General features: G+C 35.3%; 1 protein-coding gene across 1 annotated transcript; it reads right to left on the bottom strand.

The window, feature by feature from the left end:
* Positions 1 to 12,389: 12,389 nt before the first annotated feature.
* Positions 12,390 to 14,020, bottom strand: LOC141706410 (PTI1-like tyrosine-protein kinase At3g15890). Its single transcript, XM_074509175.1, has 4 exons — positions 13,974 to 14,020; positions 13,662 to 13,806; positions 13,218 to 13,480; positions 12,390 to 13,115 (listed from the first exon to the last, which is right to left on the bottom strand). Exons 1-4 carry the CDS (start codon positions 14,018 to 14,020, stop codon positions 12,422 to 12,424), a joined length of 1,149 nt encoding a protein of 382 aa, XP_074365276.1. The 3' UTR covers positions 12,390 to 12,421.
* Between the last annotated feature and the right edge of the window lie 214 nt (positions 14,021 to 14,234).

Here is a 14,234-nt window from a genome sequence, read left to right on the forward strand (position 1 = left end):
TCCAGAAGATCAAGAGAAGACTACTTTCACTTGTCCATTTGGTACTTTCGCCTTTCGAAGAGTTTCTTTTGGGTTATGTGGAGCACTGACCATATTTCAGAGATGCATGATGGTTATCTTCTCTGATATGATAGGTCAGAATGTGGAGGTGTTCATGGATGATTTTTCTGTGTTTGGTGATTCATTTGATGAGTGCTTACAGAATTTAGGCGACGTTCTCAAAATGTGTGTTGAGACCAATTTTGTTATCAATTGAGAGAAATGTCATTTTATGGTGCGACAGGGCATTATTCTTGGGCACAAGGTCTCTAGTAAGGGTCTTGAGGTGGACAAAGCCAAAGTGGGGGTCATCGAAAATTTTCCCCCACCAATATATGTTAAGGGATGTAAGTCATATGTCATAGGCCTATTTGTATATTCGAGGATTCAACTCAACTCAAATAAGAATATAATAAGTAAATAGTGGATCGACCGTCAGAGAGATCTCGCAAAGTAATATTTGTCAAAGGATTCAGAAACAAGGTTCATCTACAGACTTGAGGAGTTAATTCACTGGAAGAAGTTCAAGAAGTTGATCATGCCTCAGTGATATAAATCAAGATCGTGGATTTAATCAAGTGACAGAGATCTCGTCAGAGTATCATTAATTACAAGGATTTAATCTGAAGAAAATCAAAGTGTCAAAGTCAAGACATGAAGAAACGTCACGGAAGTTAGTCACTCATGAACCAGACAGTACATCGAGTGTCAACATTGAAGTGGTGGAATTGATTCATAATTTTCAGTGATTTTCAGAAGATCTACAGAAGGATGGGTGCTGTTGAAGACTAGAATTAATTCTCTATTAATTAATTAAGTCATCTAATTTAATTAAGAAAATAAATTATATCTGCAAAGATTAATTTATTGATTAATTGAATTAAATTGATTAATTAATTTAGAATTAATATTGAGGATTTACAAGATTTTAATTGGTTTAAAATCTGCTTAAATTCAAAACAAGACAATTCATTTGAACTAGTATGACAATCGGTATGACAATTGATAGTCATACCGAAAGTCATGCCAATACATTTAATTGTCTTATTAGAATTTCTGTTTAGATTAAAATCTGCATTAAATCAGCAAGACAATTGAAAATAAACTAGCATGACAATCAGGATTGTCATACCGATTGTCATGCTAGGCCATTTTCAATAGTCTCACCGAAAGTTACACTAGGAGAAGGATTGTCTTGCTAGTTCATTCTGATTGTCATGCTAGTTCATTCAGATTGTCTTGCTAGTTCAATCCATTGTCCTACCGAAAGTCTTGCCAGCTATAGGATTGTCATGCCAATTCAATTCTATTCGGTTGTTGATTAAAAAGAAGCAGAGAAGCAGCAACTCAAGAATCAAGAACACAGAAGTCAAGAACAAAGCAGAAAAGAAAAACAAGAAGAAATATTTCATCTTTTCATCTGCATACTTCAAGATTAAATTTCTAGATTGTAAAGTTAAATCCAATCCACTAGAAATCTTTATCTTGCTCTTGTGTAACAATCTAGCGGATTAAAATCCCTAGAACTTAATCTCAAATCGCGTTTAGCATTTGATTCTAATTATTGCAAAAATAGAAAAAGTTCATGTCGAATTTATTCTAAATTTGTGATAATTAATTTGAGATTAATTCCTTGTAATCGATACAGTTGTTGTAACACCTTTCAAGTTTAATAATATTCTTATTTAACTTGAATTTTGTTTCACATTTTTTATTCCGCATTTAATTCGATTATTCGGTACTGTTTGTATTCAACCCCCCCCTTCTACAAACACATTGGGACCTAACAAGGGAGTTCACAGTTTTCTTGGTCATGCGGGCTTCTATAGGCGGTTCATTAAGGACTTCTAAAAAATTTCTAAACCTTTGTGCAATCTTCTGAAGAAGGATTTCCCATTTAAGTTTGATGACGAGTGTGTGGCTGCTTTCGAGTTCTTAAAGAAGAGTTTAATCATGGCACATGTCATAACTGCACCTGATTGGAGTGAACCTTTTGAGATAATGTGCGATGTAAGTGACTATACAGTTGGAGCAGTGCTTGGGTAGAGAAAGAACAACATATTTCATGTGGTCTACTATGCTAGTAAGACCCTAAATGGTGCTCAACTGAATTATACTACTATGAAGAAAGAACTTTTGGCTATCGTCTATGGTTTTGAGAAATTTCGATCTTATCTGCTTGGGACGAAGGTGACAGTTTTCATTGATCACGCTGTTATTCGATATCTCGTCTCGAAGAAGGACTCGAAGCCTAGATTGATCAGATGGGTTCTTTTACTCTAGGAATTTGAGTTAGAGATCAAGGACAGAAAAGGGACTGAAAATCAAGTCGTTGATCATCTCTCGCATTTAGAGGATCCGATTGCTACTTCACAAGATAAGACATTAATCAATGAGTCTTTTCCCGATGAGCAGCTGTTTGGAGTGCAAGAGGAAGAACCGTGGTTTGTAGACATTGTGAACTACCTTGTGAGTAATATCATGCCTCCCGACTTGACATACGCTCAAAGGAAGAAGTTTCTGCATGAAGTGAAGTGGTATATGTGGGATGAGTCATTTCTTTTTGACAAGGAGCTGGCCAAATCATCAAGAGGTGTATTCCTTATAATGAAACGGGGGGGGGGATCTTGCAAAATTGTAATTCAACGGCTTATGGAGGATATTATGGTGGAGAAAAGATAGCAGCTCGTATTCTTCAAGCAAGTTTCTTTTGGCCGACCTTGTTTAAAGATGTTCATCAGTTCGTTTTGAAATGTGATCGATGTCAATGTGTGGGTAATATGTCCCAGAGGGATGAGATGCCTTTTAATGTGTTTATCGAAGTTGAAGTCTTCGATGTTTGGGGAATTGACTTCATGGGGCCATTTGTCTCATCTTGTAACAATCAGTATATCTTCTTGGCGGTTGATTATGTGTCGAAATGGGTTGAAGTTAAGGCGTTACCAATGAACGATGCGAAGGTAGTGCTTAATTTTCTTCACAAGAAGATATTCAAAAGATTTGGAACTTCAAGAGTCATAATCAGTGATGAGGGTTCACATTTTTACAATCACAAGTTCACTGCTATGATGCAAAGATATAATGTGAATTATCGCATTGTTACGGCTTATCATCCTCAGACGAATGGTCAAGCCGAGGTATCTAACAGAGAGATTAAGCACATTTTAGAGAAGACTATGTGTCCATCAAGGAAAGATTGGTCTTTGAAGCTTGACGAAGCTGTTTGGGCGTATAGAACAGCATACAAGACTCCATTGGGAATATCGCCGTTTTAGTTGGTTTATGGTAAGGGGTGTCATTTGTTGGTGGAGCTAGAGTATAAAGCGTATTGGGCTTTGAAGAAGTTGAATCTGGACTTGAATGCAGCTGGAAAGAAGAGGATACTTCAATTGAATGAACTCGACTAGTTTCAACTTCAAGCGTATAAAAATAACAAAATGTATAAGGAGAAAGTCAAGAGGTGGCATGATAGAGGTCTAGTGCTCAAATCATTTGTGACTAGGCAAAAAGTTCTCTTGTTCAAATCTCGTCTCTATCTTTTTCCTGAAAAGTTGAAGTCAAGGTAGTCAGGGCTGTTTGTTGTCAAAACTGTGTTTCCACATGGAGCGGTGCAGATTTTTGAGAATGATCTGGGCCAAGCATTCAAGATAAATGGTCATAGGTTGAAGCATTACTATGGTGACACGGCAAACCGCGAGGTGGTTAGTGTCGTTTATTGTCCGTTTGATCTCGCATTTCTACGTTAAGCTAACGACGTAAAACAAGCGCTTCTTGGGAGGCAACCCAATTTTGTTGTACATAAGTAGGTAGAGGAAGCAAGGAGAAAGAAGAAAAACATAAAAAAATCAGAAAAACATAAAATTTCAGGGCCAAATTCTGAAGTTGAGCGCGTCCGCGCTGATCTAACGCACGGCCGCACTGGAATTCCAGAAACCAAGCGTGCCCGGGCTTATCTAGCACGCGGCCGCGCCGATTTGGCAGAAGGTGAGCGCGCCCGCGCTGTTCTAGCGTGCGGCCACGCTGGGGTCCCGATTTAGAAAAAAACAACAGTTTGTGAAGAGAAAATTGGGGTTTTTAATATGAAATCAATTTCCATCCAAATTTTACTCTTCCACATCCCAAATTTCCCTCTCCAATTAAAACCCATTATTCCCACTATTCCCATAATTAATTCCCACTTCTATTCCATATCTAATTCTCTTCTCACCTCCTATATATACATACACTCATACATAAACTTCTCCACCACTTCTCAAATTCTCAAACACAATTCTCTCTCAAACACTTATCTTTTATTCTCTCTTATTCAATCCCAATGGCACCCAAGAGACAAAGAACTCAAGTAAGCAGCAGCACCACTGATTCTTCGAGTACAGGTGGTGTGAGGTCGAGGTTTTCGACTTCCGTGGCTGAAGCAGAGTATACGAGGCTTCTCTCGAAGCCTATAGCAAAGGAGCGAGGTTTTCTGCCATCGGGGAAAGATGGTAAGTTGTTGGAGATGATCTTGGAGATGGGCTGGGTTGCTTTTTGTGAGGCACCCGCTGCTATGCCCATAAGTGTTGTTCTTGAGTTCTATGCTAATACAAAGGCGGAGAAGAATGGTTTCACTGTGGTTCGAGGGATGATGGTGGAGTATAGTGCTGAGGCAATAAGGATTTGATAGTAGCTACTCTTTGTGTGCCTAAGACTCATTGGAAGTTCAAGAGGGGCACGACTGATTATTTCATGTTCCCTGCTTCGTGTATGAACAGGCTTGCACGTGCTTGGAATTCATTTATCTGTTCTAACATCATACCATCTTCTCATATGCATGATGTGATTGTGGAGCGTGCGCGGCTGTTGTTGGGGATTCTTCAGGGTGATTATGTGGACCTTGGGATGGTGATCTACCAGGGTATTCTGAGATTCTTGAGAGGGAGTACTACGGGTTCTATACCCTATGCGTCCGTTGTGACGAAGCTGTGTGTGGCAGTTGGTGTTCATTGGTCAGTACACGAGCAGCTCCAGATTCCGAGTACTCCGATTGACAATAGCACTTTGGCTAAGATGCACGAGTAGGATGGAGCCAAGCCTGATTAGAAGGGGCTTGGTTATTCTTTTGACCATCTGCCTGGTGGGAGGCCAGCTGCTGGGGCAGCTCAGTTGAGCAGGACTACTTCGAGATCTCATCTAGGTGAGGAGGCTGGTCCATCACAGCAGGAGTAGGAGGAAGCAAGAGCGAATGTTGGAGTTGGCTTGAGCACGACACAGTATAGGCGTCTAGAGAGGAGGATGGATGCGATGCATGACATCCATAGTCGTTTTGTACATGATCTCACCCAGGCACTTGGGACTGCATTCAGAGCCACCGGTGTTGACATCCAGTGGCCAGTATTTGGTGAGGACTCTATGTATCCACCTCCAGACACGCCTGACACTCCACCCGTTGAGGGTAATGATCCTAATTCCGAGTAGGTATACATGATTCCTTACTATTACCTTCACTAAGGACAGTGAATATTTTAAGTTTGGGGGTAGTAGTTGAAGGTATATGTTTTGTGTGAGTCGCATATAGTTGCATATTCATGATAGTTATAGTTGCATATTCATGATAGTTAGTGTATATAGTGGCATATTTTTCCATGTAGTTTTTATTATTATTATTTTTGTAGTTTTTATGATAGTTTGTTCATATAGTTCATGCATTTGCATTATAACATGATCCCTTAGATGATTTTTCCGATTGACTTGTGATATTGATGCTAGTATAGTGATGTCGTATTTAGTGATGTGAAGTCTTGTCGAATTGATTTGCATGCTAGAGACAATTGTATTTCACTAGGTCTTATAGGTTGATTGAGTGCTAGATCATGGTCATGGTTTGTTTATTTGTCGAGGTTTAATCGTTTGTTTATATTTAGAATTTAGGATATTCTCTTAATGATAAAATAACATGGATGTTTAAAAATTGGAGAAAATTGTATTTTATTGCTAGTTGTTGTGGCTAAGTGTCAATTGGCTAGTAGCCGGCTCATATTTATATGAGTAGTCTAGGGTTGAACGAGATGGAGCGAAACACACTCGTTCAAAAATTTGTGGAAAAAAAAGGAAGTGTTATGTATAATTGATCACGAGTGGGCTCTTTAGTATTCGAGTTATTAAGTTCTTAGGGGACTTTGTGCCTAGTGACCTAAGGCTTTTACAGTTTGGAATCCACTAACATAACGCTCGGTACATGGGTACTATTGTATAAGTCTTTTGTGGACCTCACTCATTGCACGGTCAAATAAGCATACTTGTGTTGTTTTGTTGTGAATAAAAGCATGAATCCATATAAATCTCCAAAATAAGAATTGAAGTGTTATAAGTTATTTTGAGTCTAGCTTTTATTTTATTTATAATCTTGCGATTGTTTTGATAAGTAGTGAGTCATGATTATTGATCTAGTTACGCTAGTATATCTGTAAGTAGTTGCACACACGCACGTCTCTGGTTTGTAGGTTGATTTGTAAGGTTTGATAGATCTTTATGCGGATAACTGCATTTGTTGAGATGTTGTTTGATTAATTGGTTTAGTTATTCTATTGGGGATCGTTGCATTCATTTAGTTATATCCATGCATTTTTATTTCTTGTTCTTTGAGTCTGTTTATGCTTGAGGAAAAGCATCGATTCAAGTTTGGGGGTATGTTGAGTGGCATTTATGACACTTTATTACGCTCCATAAAGCTTTGAATTGGTGTATTTGTACTCAAGTTGTTGGTGTTTTATGTGTTTTGTGGTGTTTTTGCATTACAGTCATTTTCCTGGTAATTAGGTAAATTAGCATGGTTGTAGTGCTAATTTGGTGTTTGGATGGTGTTGGAAGAAAGGCTCGTGAAAAGACCGGCTCAAATCAGCAAGGAGAAGAAAAGAAATCAGAATTTTATTCAGGAGGATGGCGCGCCCGCGCTGAAGTAGCGCGCGCCCGCGCTCAATGAGCAGAAACTCAGTGCGCCTGCGCTGGTCAAGCGCGCTCCCGCGCCAGGTCGGGTAGCAGAATTTTGTTTCTATTGAGATTTTGAGAGTTTGAAGCCCTGGTCAATTATGCAACATATATATACGTAAATAAAGACGTTTTTCATGAGGGAGAGACGTACAAAAGCTAAGGAGAAGGAAAAAGAAGACCATAAAGCGCAATTCAACCAAGGCGAAGAAGATCTAGTTTATTCTTGTGATTCTTTGTTTTAAGTTGTAACTTTGGATGCTAATTTTCTTATTCTTGAACCTTTACTTGTATTTCGTATTCGGTTTTATTAAGTATAAAGACTACATTTATTATACCATGCTTTCATCGGAACCCACATTGATGATGAGTCCGATTATGGGCTAATCGTTATCGTGGGGTTCTAGCGGATTTATTTATGGATTTTTTAGTTGATTTATTTCGATGCCTTAGTGTGTGGTGATTGTATGATAACCTAGTATTGGTTGTGCTTATTCGTCTTATGAGCGTCACGAACTTATAAGATAGTTTGTTAATTCTTAATGAAGCAAAAGTGAATTTAAGGGTTTAGAACTTGCCATGCTAGCATAGGTTCATTTGTTATTGGTATGCATGATTCGTAGGTAATTTTAACCATCTTATTTGCCCTATGTAATCACGATAGATAACTTGTGCATTAAACCGTTATGTTGTCAAATTCTATAGACATATAGGGTCTCAATATAATTGGTGTCTATTCAACTTCTAACTCTTTTGTGGATGCTTGGTAGTAGGGTATTCGTACAGTGAAAGTTGGCGTTTATCAGTTTCGTGTTATCTGATTAGTGTCATCCCCATTACATGCTAAGGTTAAGAACGAAAAGGCTATTGAATGAAGTATTTAATGAAGTTAGAATCCCATGTTTGTGTTATATATTATTCAACTATATTTACTCTCTTTAGTTAATGTTCTCTAGTATAGTTCTTAATAGTTAATCGTAGTATAATCCAAACCCAAATTGGTATTCGTCTTAGCATTGAATAATAGCCATATAATTGTTGCATAAGGGCATAAATCACAAAGTTAATCTAAGCATGTCCCTGTCGGAACGAACTAGAAATAATTCTATATTACTTGCGAACGCGTATACTTGCGTGAATTTTAGCGCGTGTTTAGCGACTAACAGTCACGGGTCCTTTGTTTAGTTGCAACAAACAAATTTAGAAAAATCTTGTAATTCTCTCAAGAGAAGTAGCTGGGTTCTTATTTTTAAGAACACAAATTTGTAGCAAAATAAATTTGACTTAGCACGAATGAAGTGAGTTTTTGATAATCTGCTTATGTGTTTGCGTCTAGTATTTTATCACTACAAATTTATACAACTGTTTTGTTTCATAAGCCAAAAAACCATCACAGTTAATTTAAAATCAAGAAAACACATTCACCCCCCATGTTGCACTTCATACCTAACAATTTACTAATACAATTTTTCAAAAGTAAATCCACACTAGGATGGACACTAAAAATAGAAATTAAAGCGAAAACAAAGTTCAAATAAAGTAAAAGTCATTTTGTGTTATTTGAGATTTAATTACATAAAATTTTTAAAAATAGTTATATAATTTCGTAGTAAGTGTCAAGTTTTGGTATTTTTTGTTAGTATAGTCTCTAGATAGTTGATAATCCGTGCAAAACACAGGTCTGAGATTAAAAATATTAAATTAGTATTTTTGTACAGTTGAACTCATAATCTGTGTGGAACACATGTCGAAATTAATATATTAATATCAAATATTAAATTGGTACTTGTAAAGAATAATTATGTAGTTGAAATAAATGAAATCATTCTTGACGACATTTCCCGGTATAATTATAGTTCTGCATTGTTTTAGTAGAAATCTAACATATTATTTTTTGTGAAACCAATTATATAATTATATTATGAACCAAATATTTGTTATTTTAGATAATTTATAATATTATTTAATAATTATCTTATAATTAGTCTTTTCAATATACTCCTTCTGTCCCATTCAATTCACTACATATTGTTTTCAACACCCGACACGCATTTTAAAGGTGAATATAAAGTAAACTTCTGTATAAAAAAATTAAATTCTATTTTTCTGTATTAAACTTTAATAATTAAATTTTTACTCAAAAAAATCAAAATAATATATATAGTTATATATTTTAGAGGAGTATTAAAATACATGACGAACTCCCTATCCCCCAATGGGGCAAACCCAACGGGACATAGTGTTAGTATGTGTGCCCTAGAGGCAACACTATTATGTTTTGTTTATGACATTTGGATTATTAATATCTATGTTCTATTGATTATTCTTTGAAATAATTTATTAAGTCTTAATTTACTGCGATATAAATATTAGATTGATAAATGTCCTTGGAATATGATATGAATTCTATATCTCTAAGTACGTGACTTAGAAATGAGATTATGTGAATAGTATCGATATTCCCAAATATTCCTAGTCGATCACTTACAGTTCAGAAGTGTGGAGAAATAATTTGGTGGGGTGTGATTATATACTAATTAATCTAATAAAGAAATAAAAATTATATAACAATTGTGAGAGAAAACAATCCAAGAATAATGATTCTTAAATGACTATCATGAATGTATAATTTGTGTCTCTTGTTTTGTTAAAAACAATTCTTCTGATGTTTATAAAATCATCTCCCAAGTTAGATTATAGTGTCAACAATTATTCCTTGAAAGCGAGTCTCATGGTCATACAAAGTGCAATTATAAACTATTAAAATCCAAGGATTACATGATTCAAAATTCGCATATTAATCTCCCGATCCAATACTTAAATTGTGTCTATCATATCATGTACTAAAATTACAACTCCTCTCCCGATTTGTTATAATTCCTATAGATACAATCAACGGTTCACGGCTACCTTAATTGTGTTAAACTCTCAAGGACAAATTAACAATCACAAAAAATCACAATGCAACTAGACAACACAATAAACCAAAGAATACTGCCTAACTCTTTGATTAAAGGATTAGCTACTCATGATAAGATAAACAAAATATAAATTTATATTGCAAACCATGAGTGTAGGAATTTAAGTACAAAGAATATAACTTAAAAAATTACTTTGGAATTCGGATGAATCCCTTCACTCATTCTTTCAATCTCGCTCTCAAATTGCTTCTTCTTCTTCTCTCTCAAGAGTACGGCTATGTCTATTCTATAATATATTATGTTATGGTTGTCTGTATACAATACATAAAACCTAATATGTAATAAAGAGTTTTTTTGCTTTTTCCAAGATAAATTGGATTCAGATGGAAAATTCATAGGCTGTCTTCCAAGCCTCATTTTATGCTCCAGTTAGAATTTTAATGTAGGCACTTCTAAACTGTAAATAATTCTGTTAGTTTCTCATGGGCTATAGGATCGCCAAAATCTGATGTTTAGAACTCAAGTTATGAGCAAAATAGTGATGTATGCACATATGCAGCCCAATAAATCCGAATTTCCTTATAATTTTAGTCCAAATAAGCCCAATTCCATCTAAAGTTGGGAATTTTTTATTTCCTGTAATAAAATATTAAACTCTAATTAATTATATCCAATTAATAATATAATATCATAAATATGAGAATCAAATCTTTTAAAAAATATATAAATATATACTCTATCAGAATAAGGACTCTGCTATAATTTTTATTGGAGCGACTAGCGAAACACCATCACTTCGCTAAAATTTTACAGGTGAGTGCTAAGATTTTTTTTTCTTTTAATCAAAGTCGTTGGAATCATAATCCAACGGCCAAAAAAATTGATTATAGATTAAAGTATTGATTTAATAATAAAATAGTTAATCATCTCATGGTTTATTTAACCATTTTGGTTTCTTGTGCGGAGCAATATACATTTCGTTCAAATTTGCAATCGAATACAACTCAATATATGTAATAATTCTTAGTTTACTTTATGTGGATGTACTGACGATTCCATTCTATGGATTAATTTTTTTCTTTAAATGTAGACTAACTAAATAACCTACACTGAGTAGGATGGATTTTTTGGGAAACTATTGTAATCTTTTTCAGTTTAAAAAATATTTATATTCTTTATGTTAAGCGATCCGGAAAAAAAAACGGCTATTCATTTAGCTCGTTTATTTGTTTGTCAACCTGATCGTATCACCAGTTTTGGGGTTTGTTCAAGCTGGATTAAGTCTTTTTGATGAAATGCATAATATTTTGGCAAAAAAAAAATAATAACCTACACTGATTACAAACTATATGAAATAAATATTTAGTTTGTTTAATGTGCTAAATTAAAAACGTTGTGTAAATTGTTAACGTCTTACATGCAAATCATACATATTGATATTTATTCAGTCTATAGTATATATATTAATATTTATTCACCTTATAGCATATATATGGGAGTCGTGCATAACTTATTCATATGATAATTATACAATTCGTTTCATCAAAGAATCCTATTAGTAATAAAATTAATGCGTTGCAATGCTATAAAAGTAAAACAACTACTAGAATTAGAAATAAAATTAATCGGTTAGATTTTTATAACAAGTAAAACAACTTCCAGAAGTAAAATTATATCGAGAAATTCCATAATTACACATGGTTCTATTACTTTTCACTAAACAATTTAATTACATTTATTTGTTATATATTTTCATCAGGTTCAATTTTTTTACAACTCCCAATTTAATATTTTAATTAATATTTAAATTTCGCGGTTATGAGATTCAATTATCTACAAATACTAATTTAAATTTTTAATTTTGGGCCCGGTTATCGACTAGTATATATAAAGAATTATATGTACCAACAAAGTTTATTAAAAATGTATCACCTAACAATTAACACAACTTCTATATCATGTTAAAAAATCATGACATAATATATTAAAAGTGTCTGAAATGGTCACATACTCAAAATAAATACATGGATTTGATAATTTTGGTGGCCGTTTAAATATCACCAGTGACCATACTTTAATAGGACCAAGTATAAGAAAAAGCCACACTTTCTTATGCACTCGATACAAAGCAAGCTCAATCTCATGTGAATTCACTAAAAGTGTAGAAGTTTGTGTTTGCGCATCCAAGACAAACTCCCCTGCTAAGTGAATCTGGATGCACAAAATCTCATAAGATAGTCTGTTATATCAACTAGGGGCCAGATTTGTTGGTTTCAGAACTTGAGTGAATACACCATCATTGAAATCTGAATACAAAATTACACTGTACTAGAGTAAATTGCATGTCTTTTTAACATGATCAACTTAAATATATAACTATATTTGTAAAAAGAAAGTGAAAAGTAACTAAATAGTAGGTTGCAGCATACTTATAATTTTCATACATGAGTATACTAATGTGTCAACTTCCAGCCTCTCATTTCAGGCCCCAAGCCAATTTATGATCTTCGATCTCCATAATTACGCCTATATGGATCTTGCATCCTCTGCACTTCCATGGCGCCGAAGACGCCATAAGCACTTCGGCTCTCATCATAACCACCATCCTCTTCACTAGTTTGATCATCAAGTGCCATCAGTTCTTCCTTGTACTTGACACTATTAAGCCTCATCTTTGTTGTAGCCATTCCACCTCCTTTGCCTTGATATCCTTTGAGCAACTCAGCCACTTCCTTCATTGTAGGCCTCTTCTCTGGCTCGCTCTGCACGCACATGGCTGCAGCATTGATGCATTGTTTTAGCTGGTTCTCGTCAAAATTCCCACGAAGTTTTGGATCAACAATATCTTTGAATTTCCCTTTTGTGATCAGTGGCTCCACCCATTCAGTTATTGTCCTTTTAACACCACCAGGGAGCTTCTCAATTGGCTTTCTTCCGGTAAAGATCTCTAGTAACAGAATCCCAAAACTATACACATCACAGCTCTCAGAAACCTTTCCCCACATAGCATATTCTGGTGCAAGGTATCCCAACGTTCCCTTGACTCGAGTGGTCATGTGGCTCACACCATCTGGTATAAGCTTGGCAAATCCAAAATCAGCGACTAGTGGCTCAAAATTTGAATCGAGTAACACGTTACTAGCCTTTACGTCTCTGTGGATAATGTGGGGTGATACTTCATGGTGCAAATACCTATCAATAAGTACTCAAAATATTAGGTTTGAATCTGTACATATCTCTTGGTGTCATCGAACATTTGTAAAATGCTACAACTAAAAAAAAACAAAAACTTACACCAAACCTTCAGCTGAACCAATTGCAATCTTCATTCGTTTCTTCCAATCTAATTGAACATCAGTCGCGAATTGTCCATGTAGATGAGATAGCAGACTGAGATTAGGCATGTAGTCATACACAATCAGGCGTTGATCAGCATCCGCGCAGTAGCCTCTAAGCCCCAATAAATTCTTGTGTCGTACCCTTCCTAAAACTTCAACCTCCACAGCAAATTCCATCTCTGCTTTTGAGTTCATAGATTTCAACTTCTTTACAGCTATCTACACAGAATCAGATAGAAAACAAAGTCTAAAATTCGTCGTACTTGTAAGTTGTGATGCAACAATTGCTAGACAAAACCAATGTCAAACATACACCCCTAGTCTCTTGGTAACACCGTAACAGGAGGCATTGATGTAACTATATTAAGCGGACTAATTGATATAATTTTTACATAGTTACCTGAAGGCCATCTGAGGTTTTGCCCCAGTAAACGCTTCCGAATCCTCCCTCTCCAAGCTTGTGCTCCTCACTGAAGCCATTTGTTGCCACATTCAATTCTTTGTAGGTAAAAATTCTCCAGGGACCATCAACAGGTGATGAAATCCTAAATAAATGCCAAACACAAAATAATGATTATCCGGCACAAAAATGTAGTACATAGGTTATACTTTACAGCAAAAAACTGCACAATCTATCCCAGATTGAGATAATTCATGAACACTGAACAGTATACAAAAGTGAGCTGATTTAAGGGCAACTAAATTCGCATACCCTTCCTCGACTTTCTCATCACTGCAACAACTCAACGAAGACCCCATGATGTTTCCTCTGGGTTTCAACCCTCATACAAGAAAACAGAAAGATCAAGTTTCTCTTATAAACCAGATTAATATTATTTTAGATAATGCATTTGTAAATCTGCCGACCTCTGCCGGCTAGCATATGTTGATTTCTTGAGTAAATTACAGTAAAGTTAAATATATAAATACACATGTTGCCAAATGAATCAAAAAAATTAGCATAATCAGGTGA

Source organism: Apium graveolens, chromosome 2, assembly GCF_009905375.1.
Source record: "Apium graveolens cultivar Ventura chromosome 2, ASM990537v1, whole genome shotgun sequence".
NCBI classification, from domain to species: domain Eukaryota; kingdom Viridiplantae; phylum Streptophyta; class Magnoliopsida; order Apiales; family Apiaceae; genus Apium; species Apium graveolens.

What these genes read in the sequence shown, in the direction of transcription:
- LOC141706410 (XM_074509175.1), bottom strand. Translation starts at nt 14,020, where the DNA reads ATGGGGTCTTCGTTGAGTTGTTGCAGTGATGAGAAAGTCGAGGAAGG. An exon ending in GATGAGAAAGTCGAGGAAGG is followed by an intron (nt 13,807 to 13,973) that starts GTATGCGAATTT and finishes GCATTTATTTAG; the next exon opens with GATTTCATCACCTGTTGATG. An exon ending in GGTTCAGCTGAAGGTTTGGT is followed by an intron (nt 13,116 to 13,217) that starts GTAAGTTTTTGT and finishes ACTTATTGATAG; the next exon opens with GTATTTGCACCATGAAGTAT.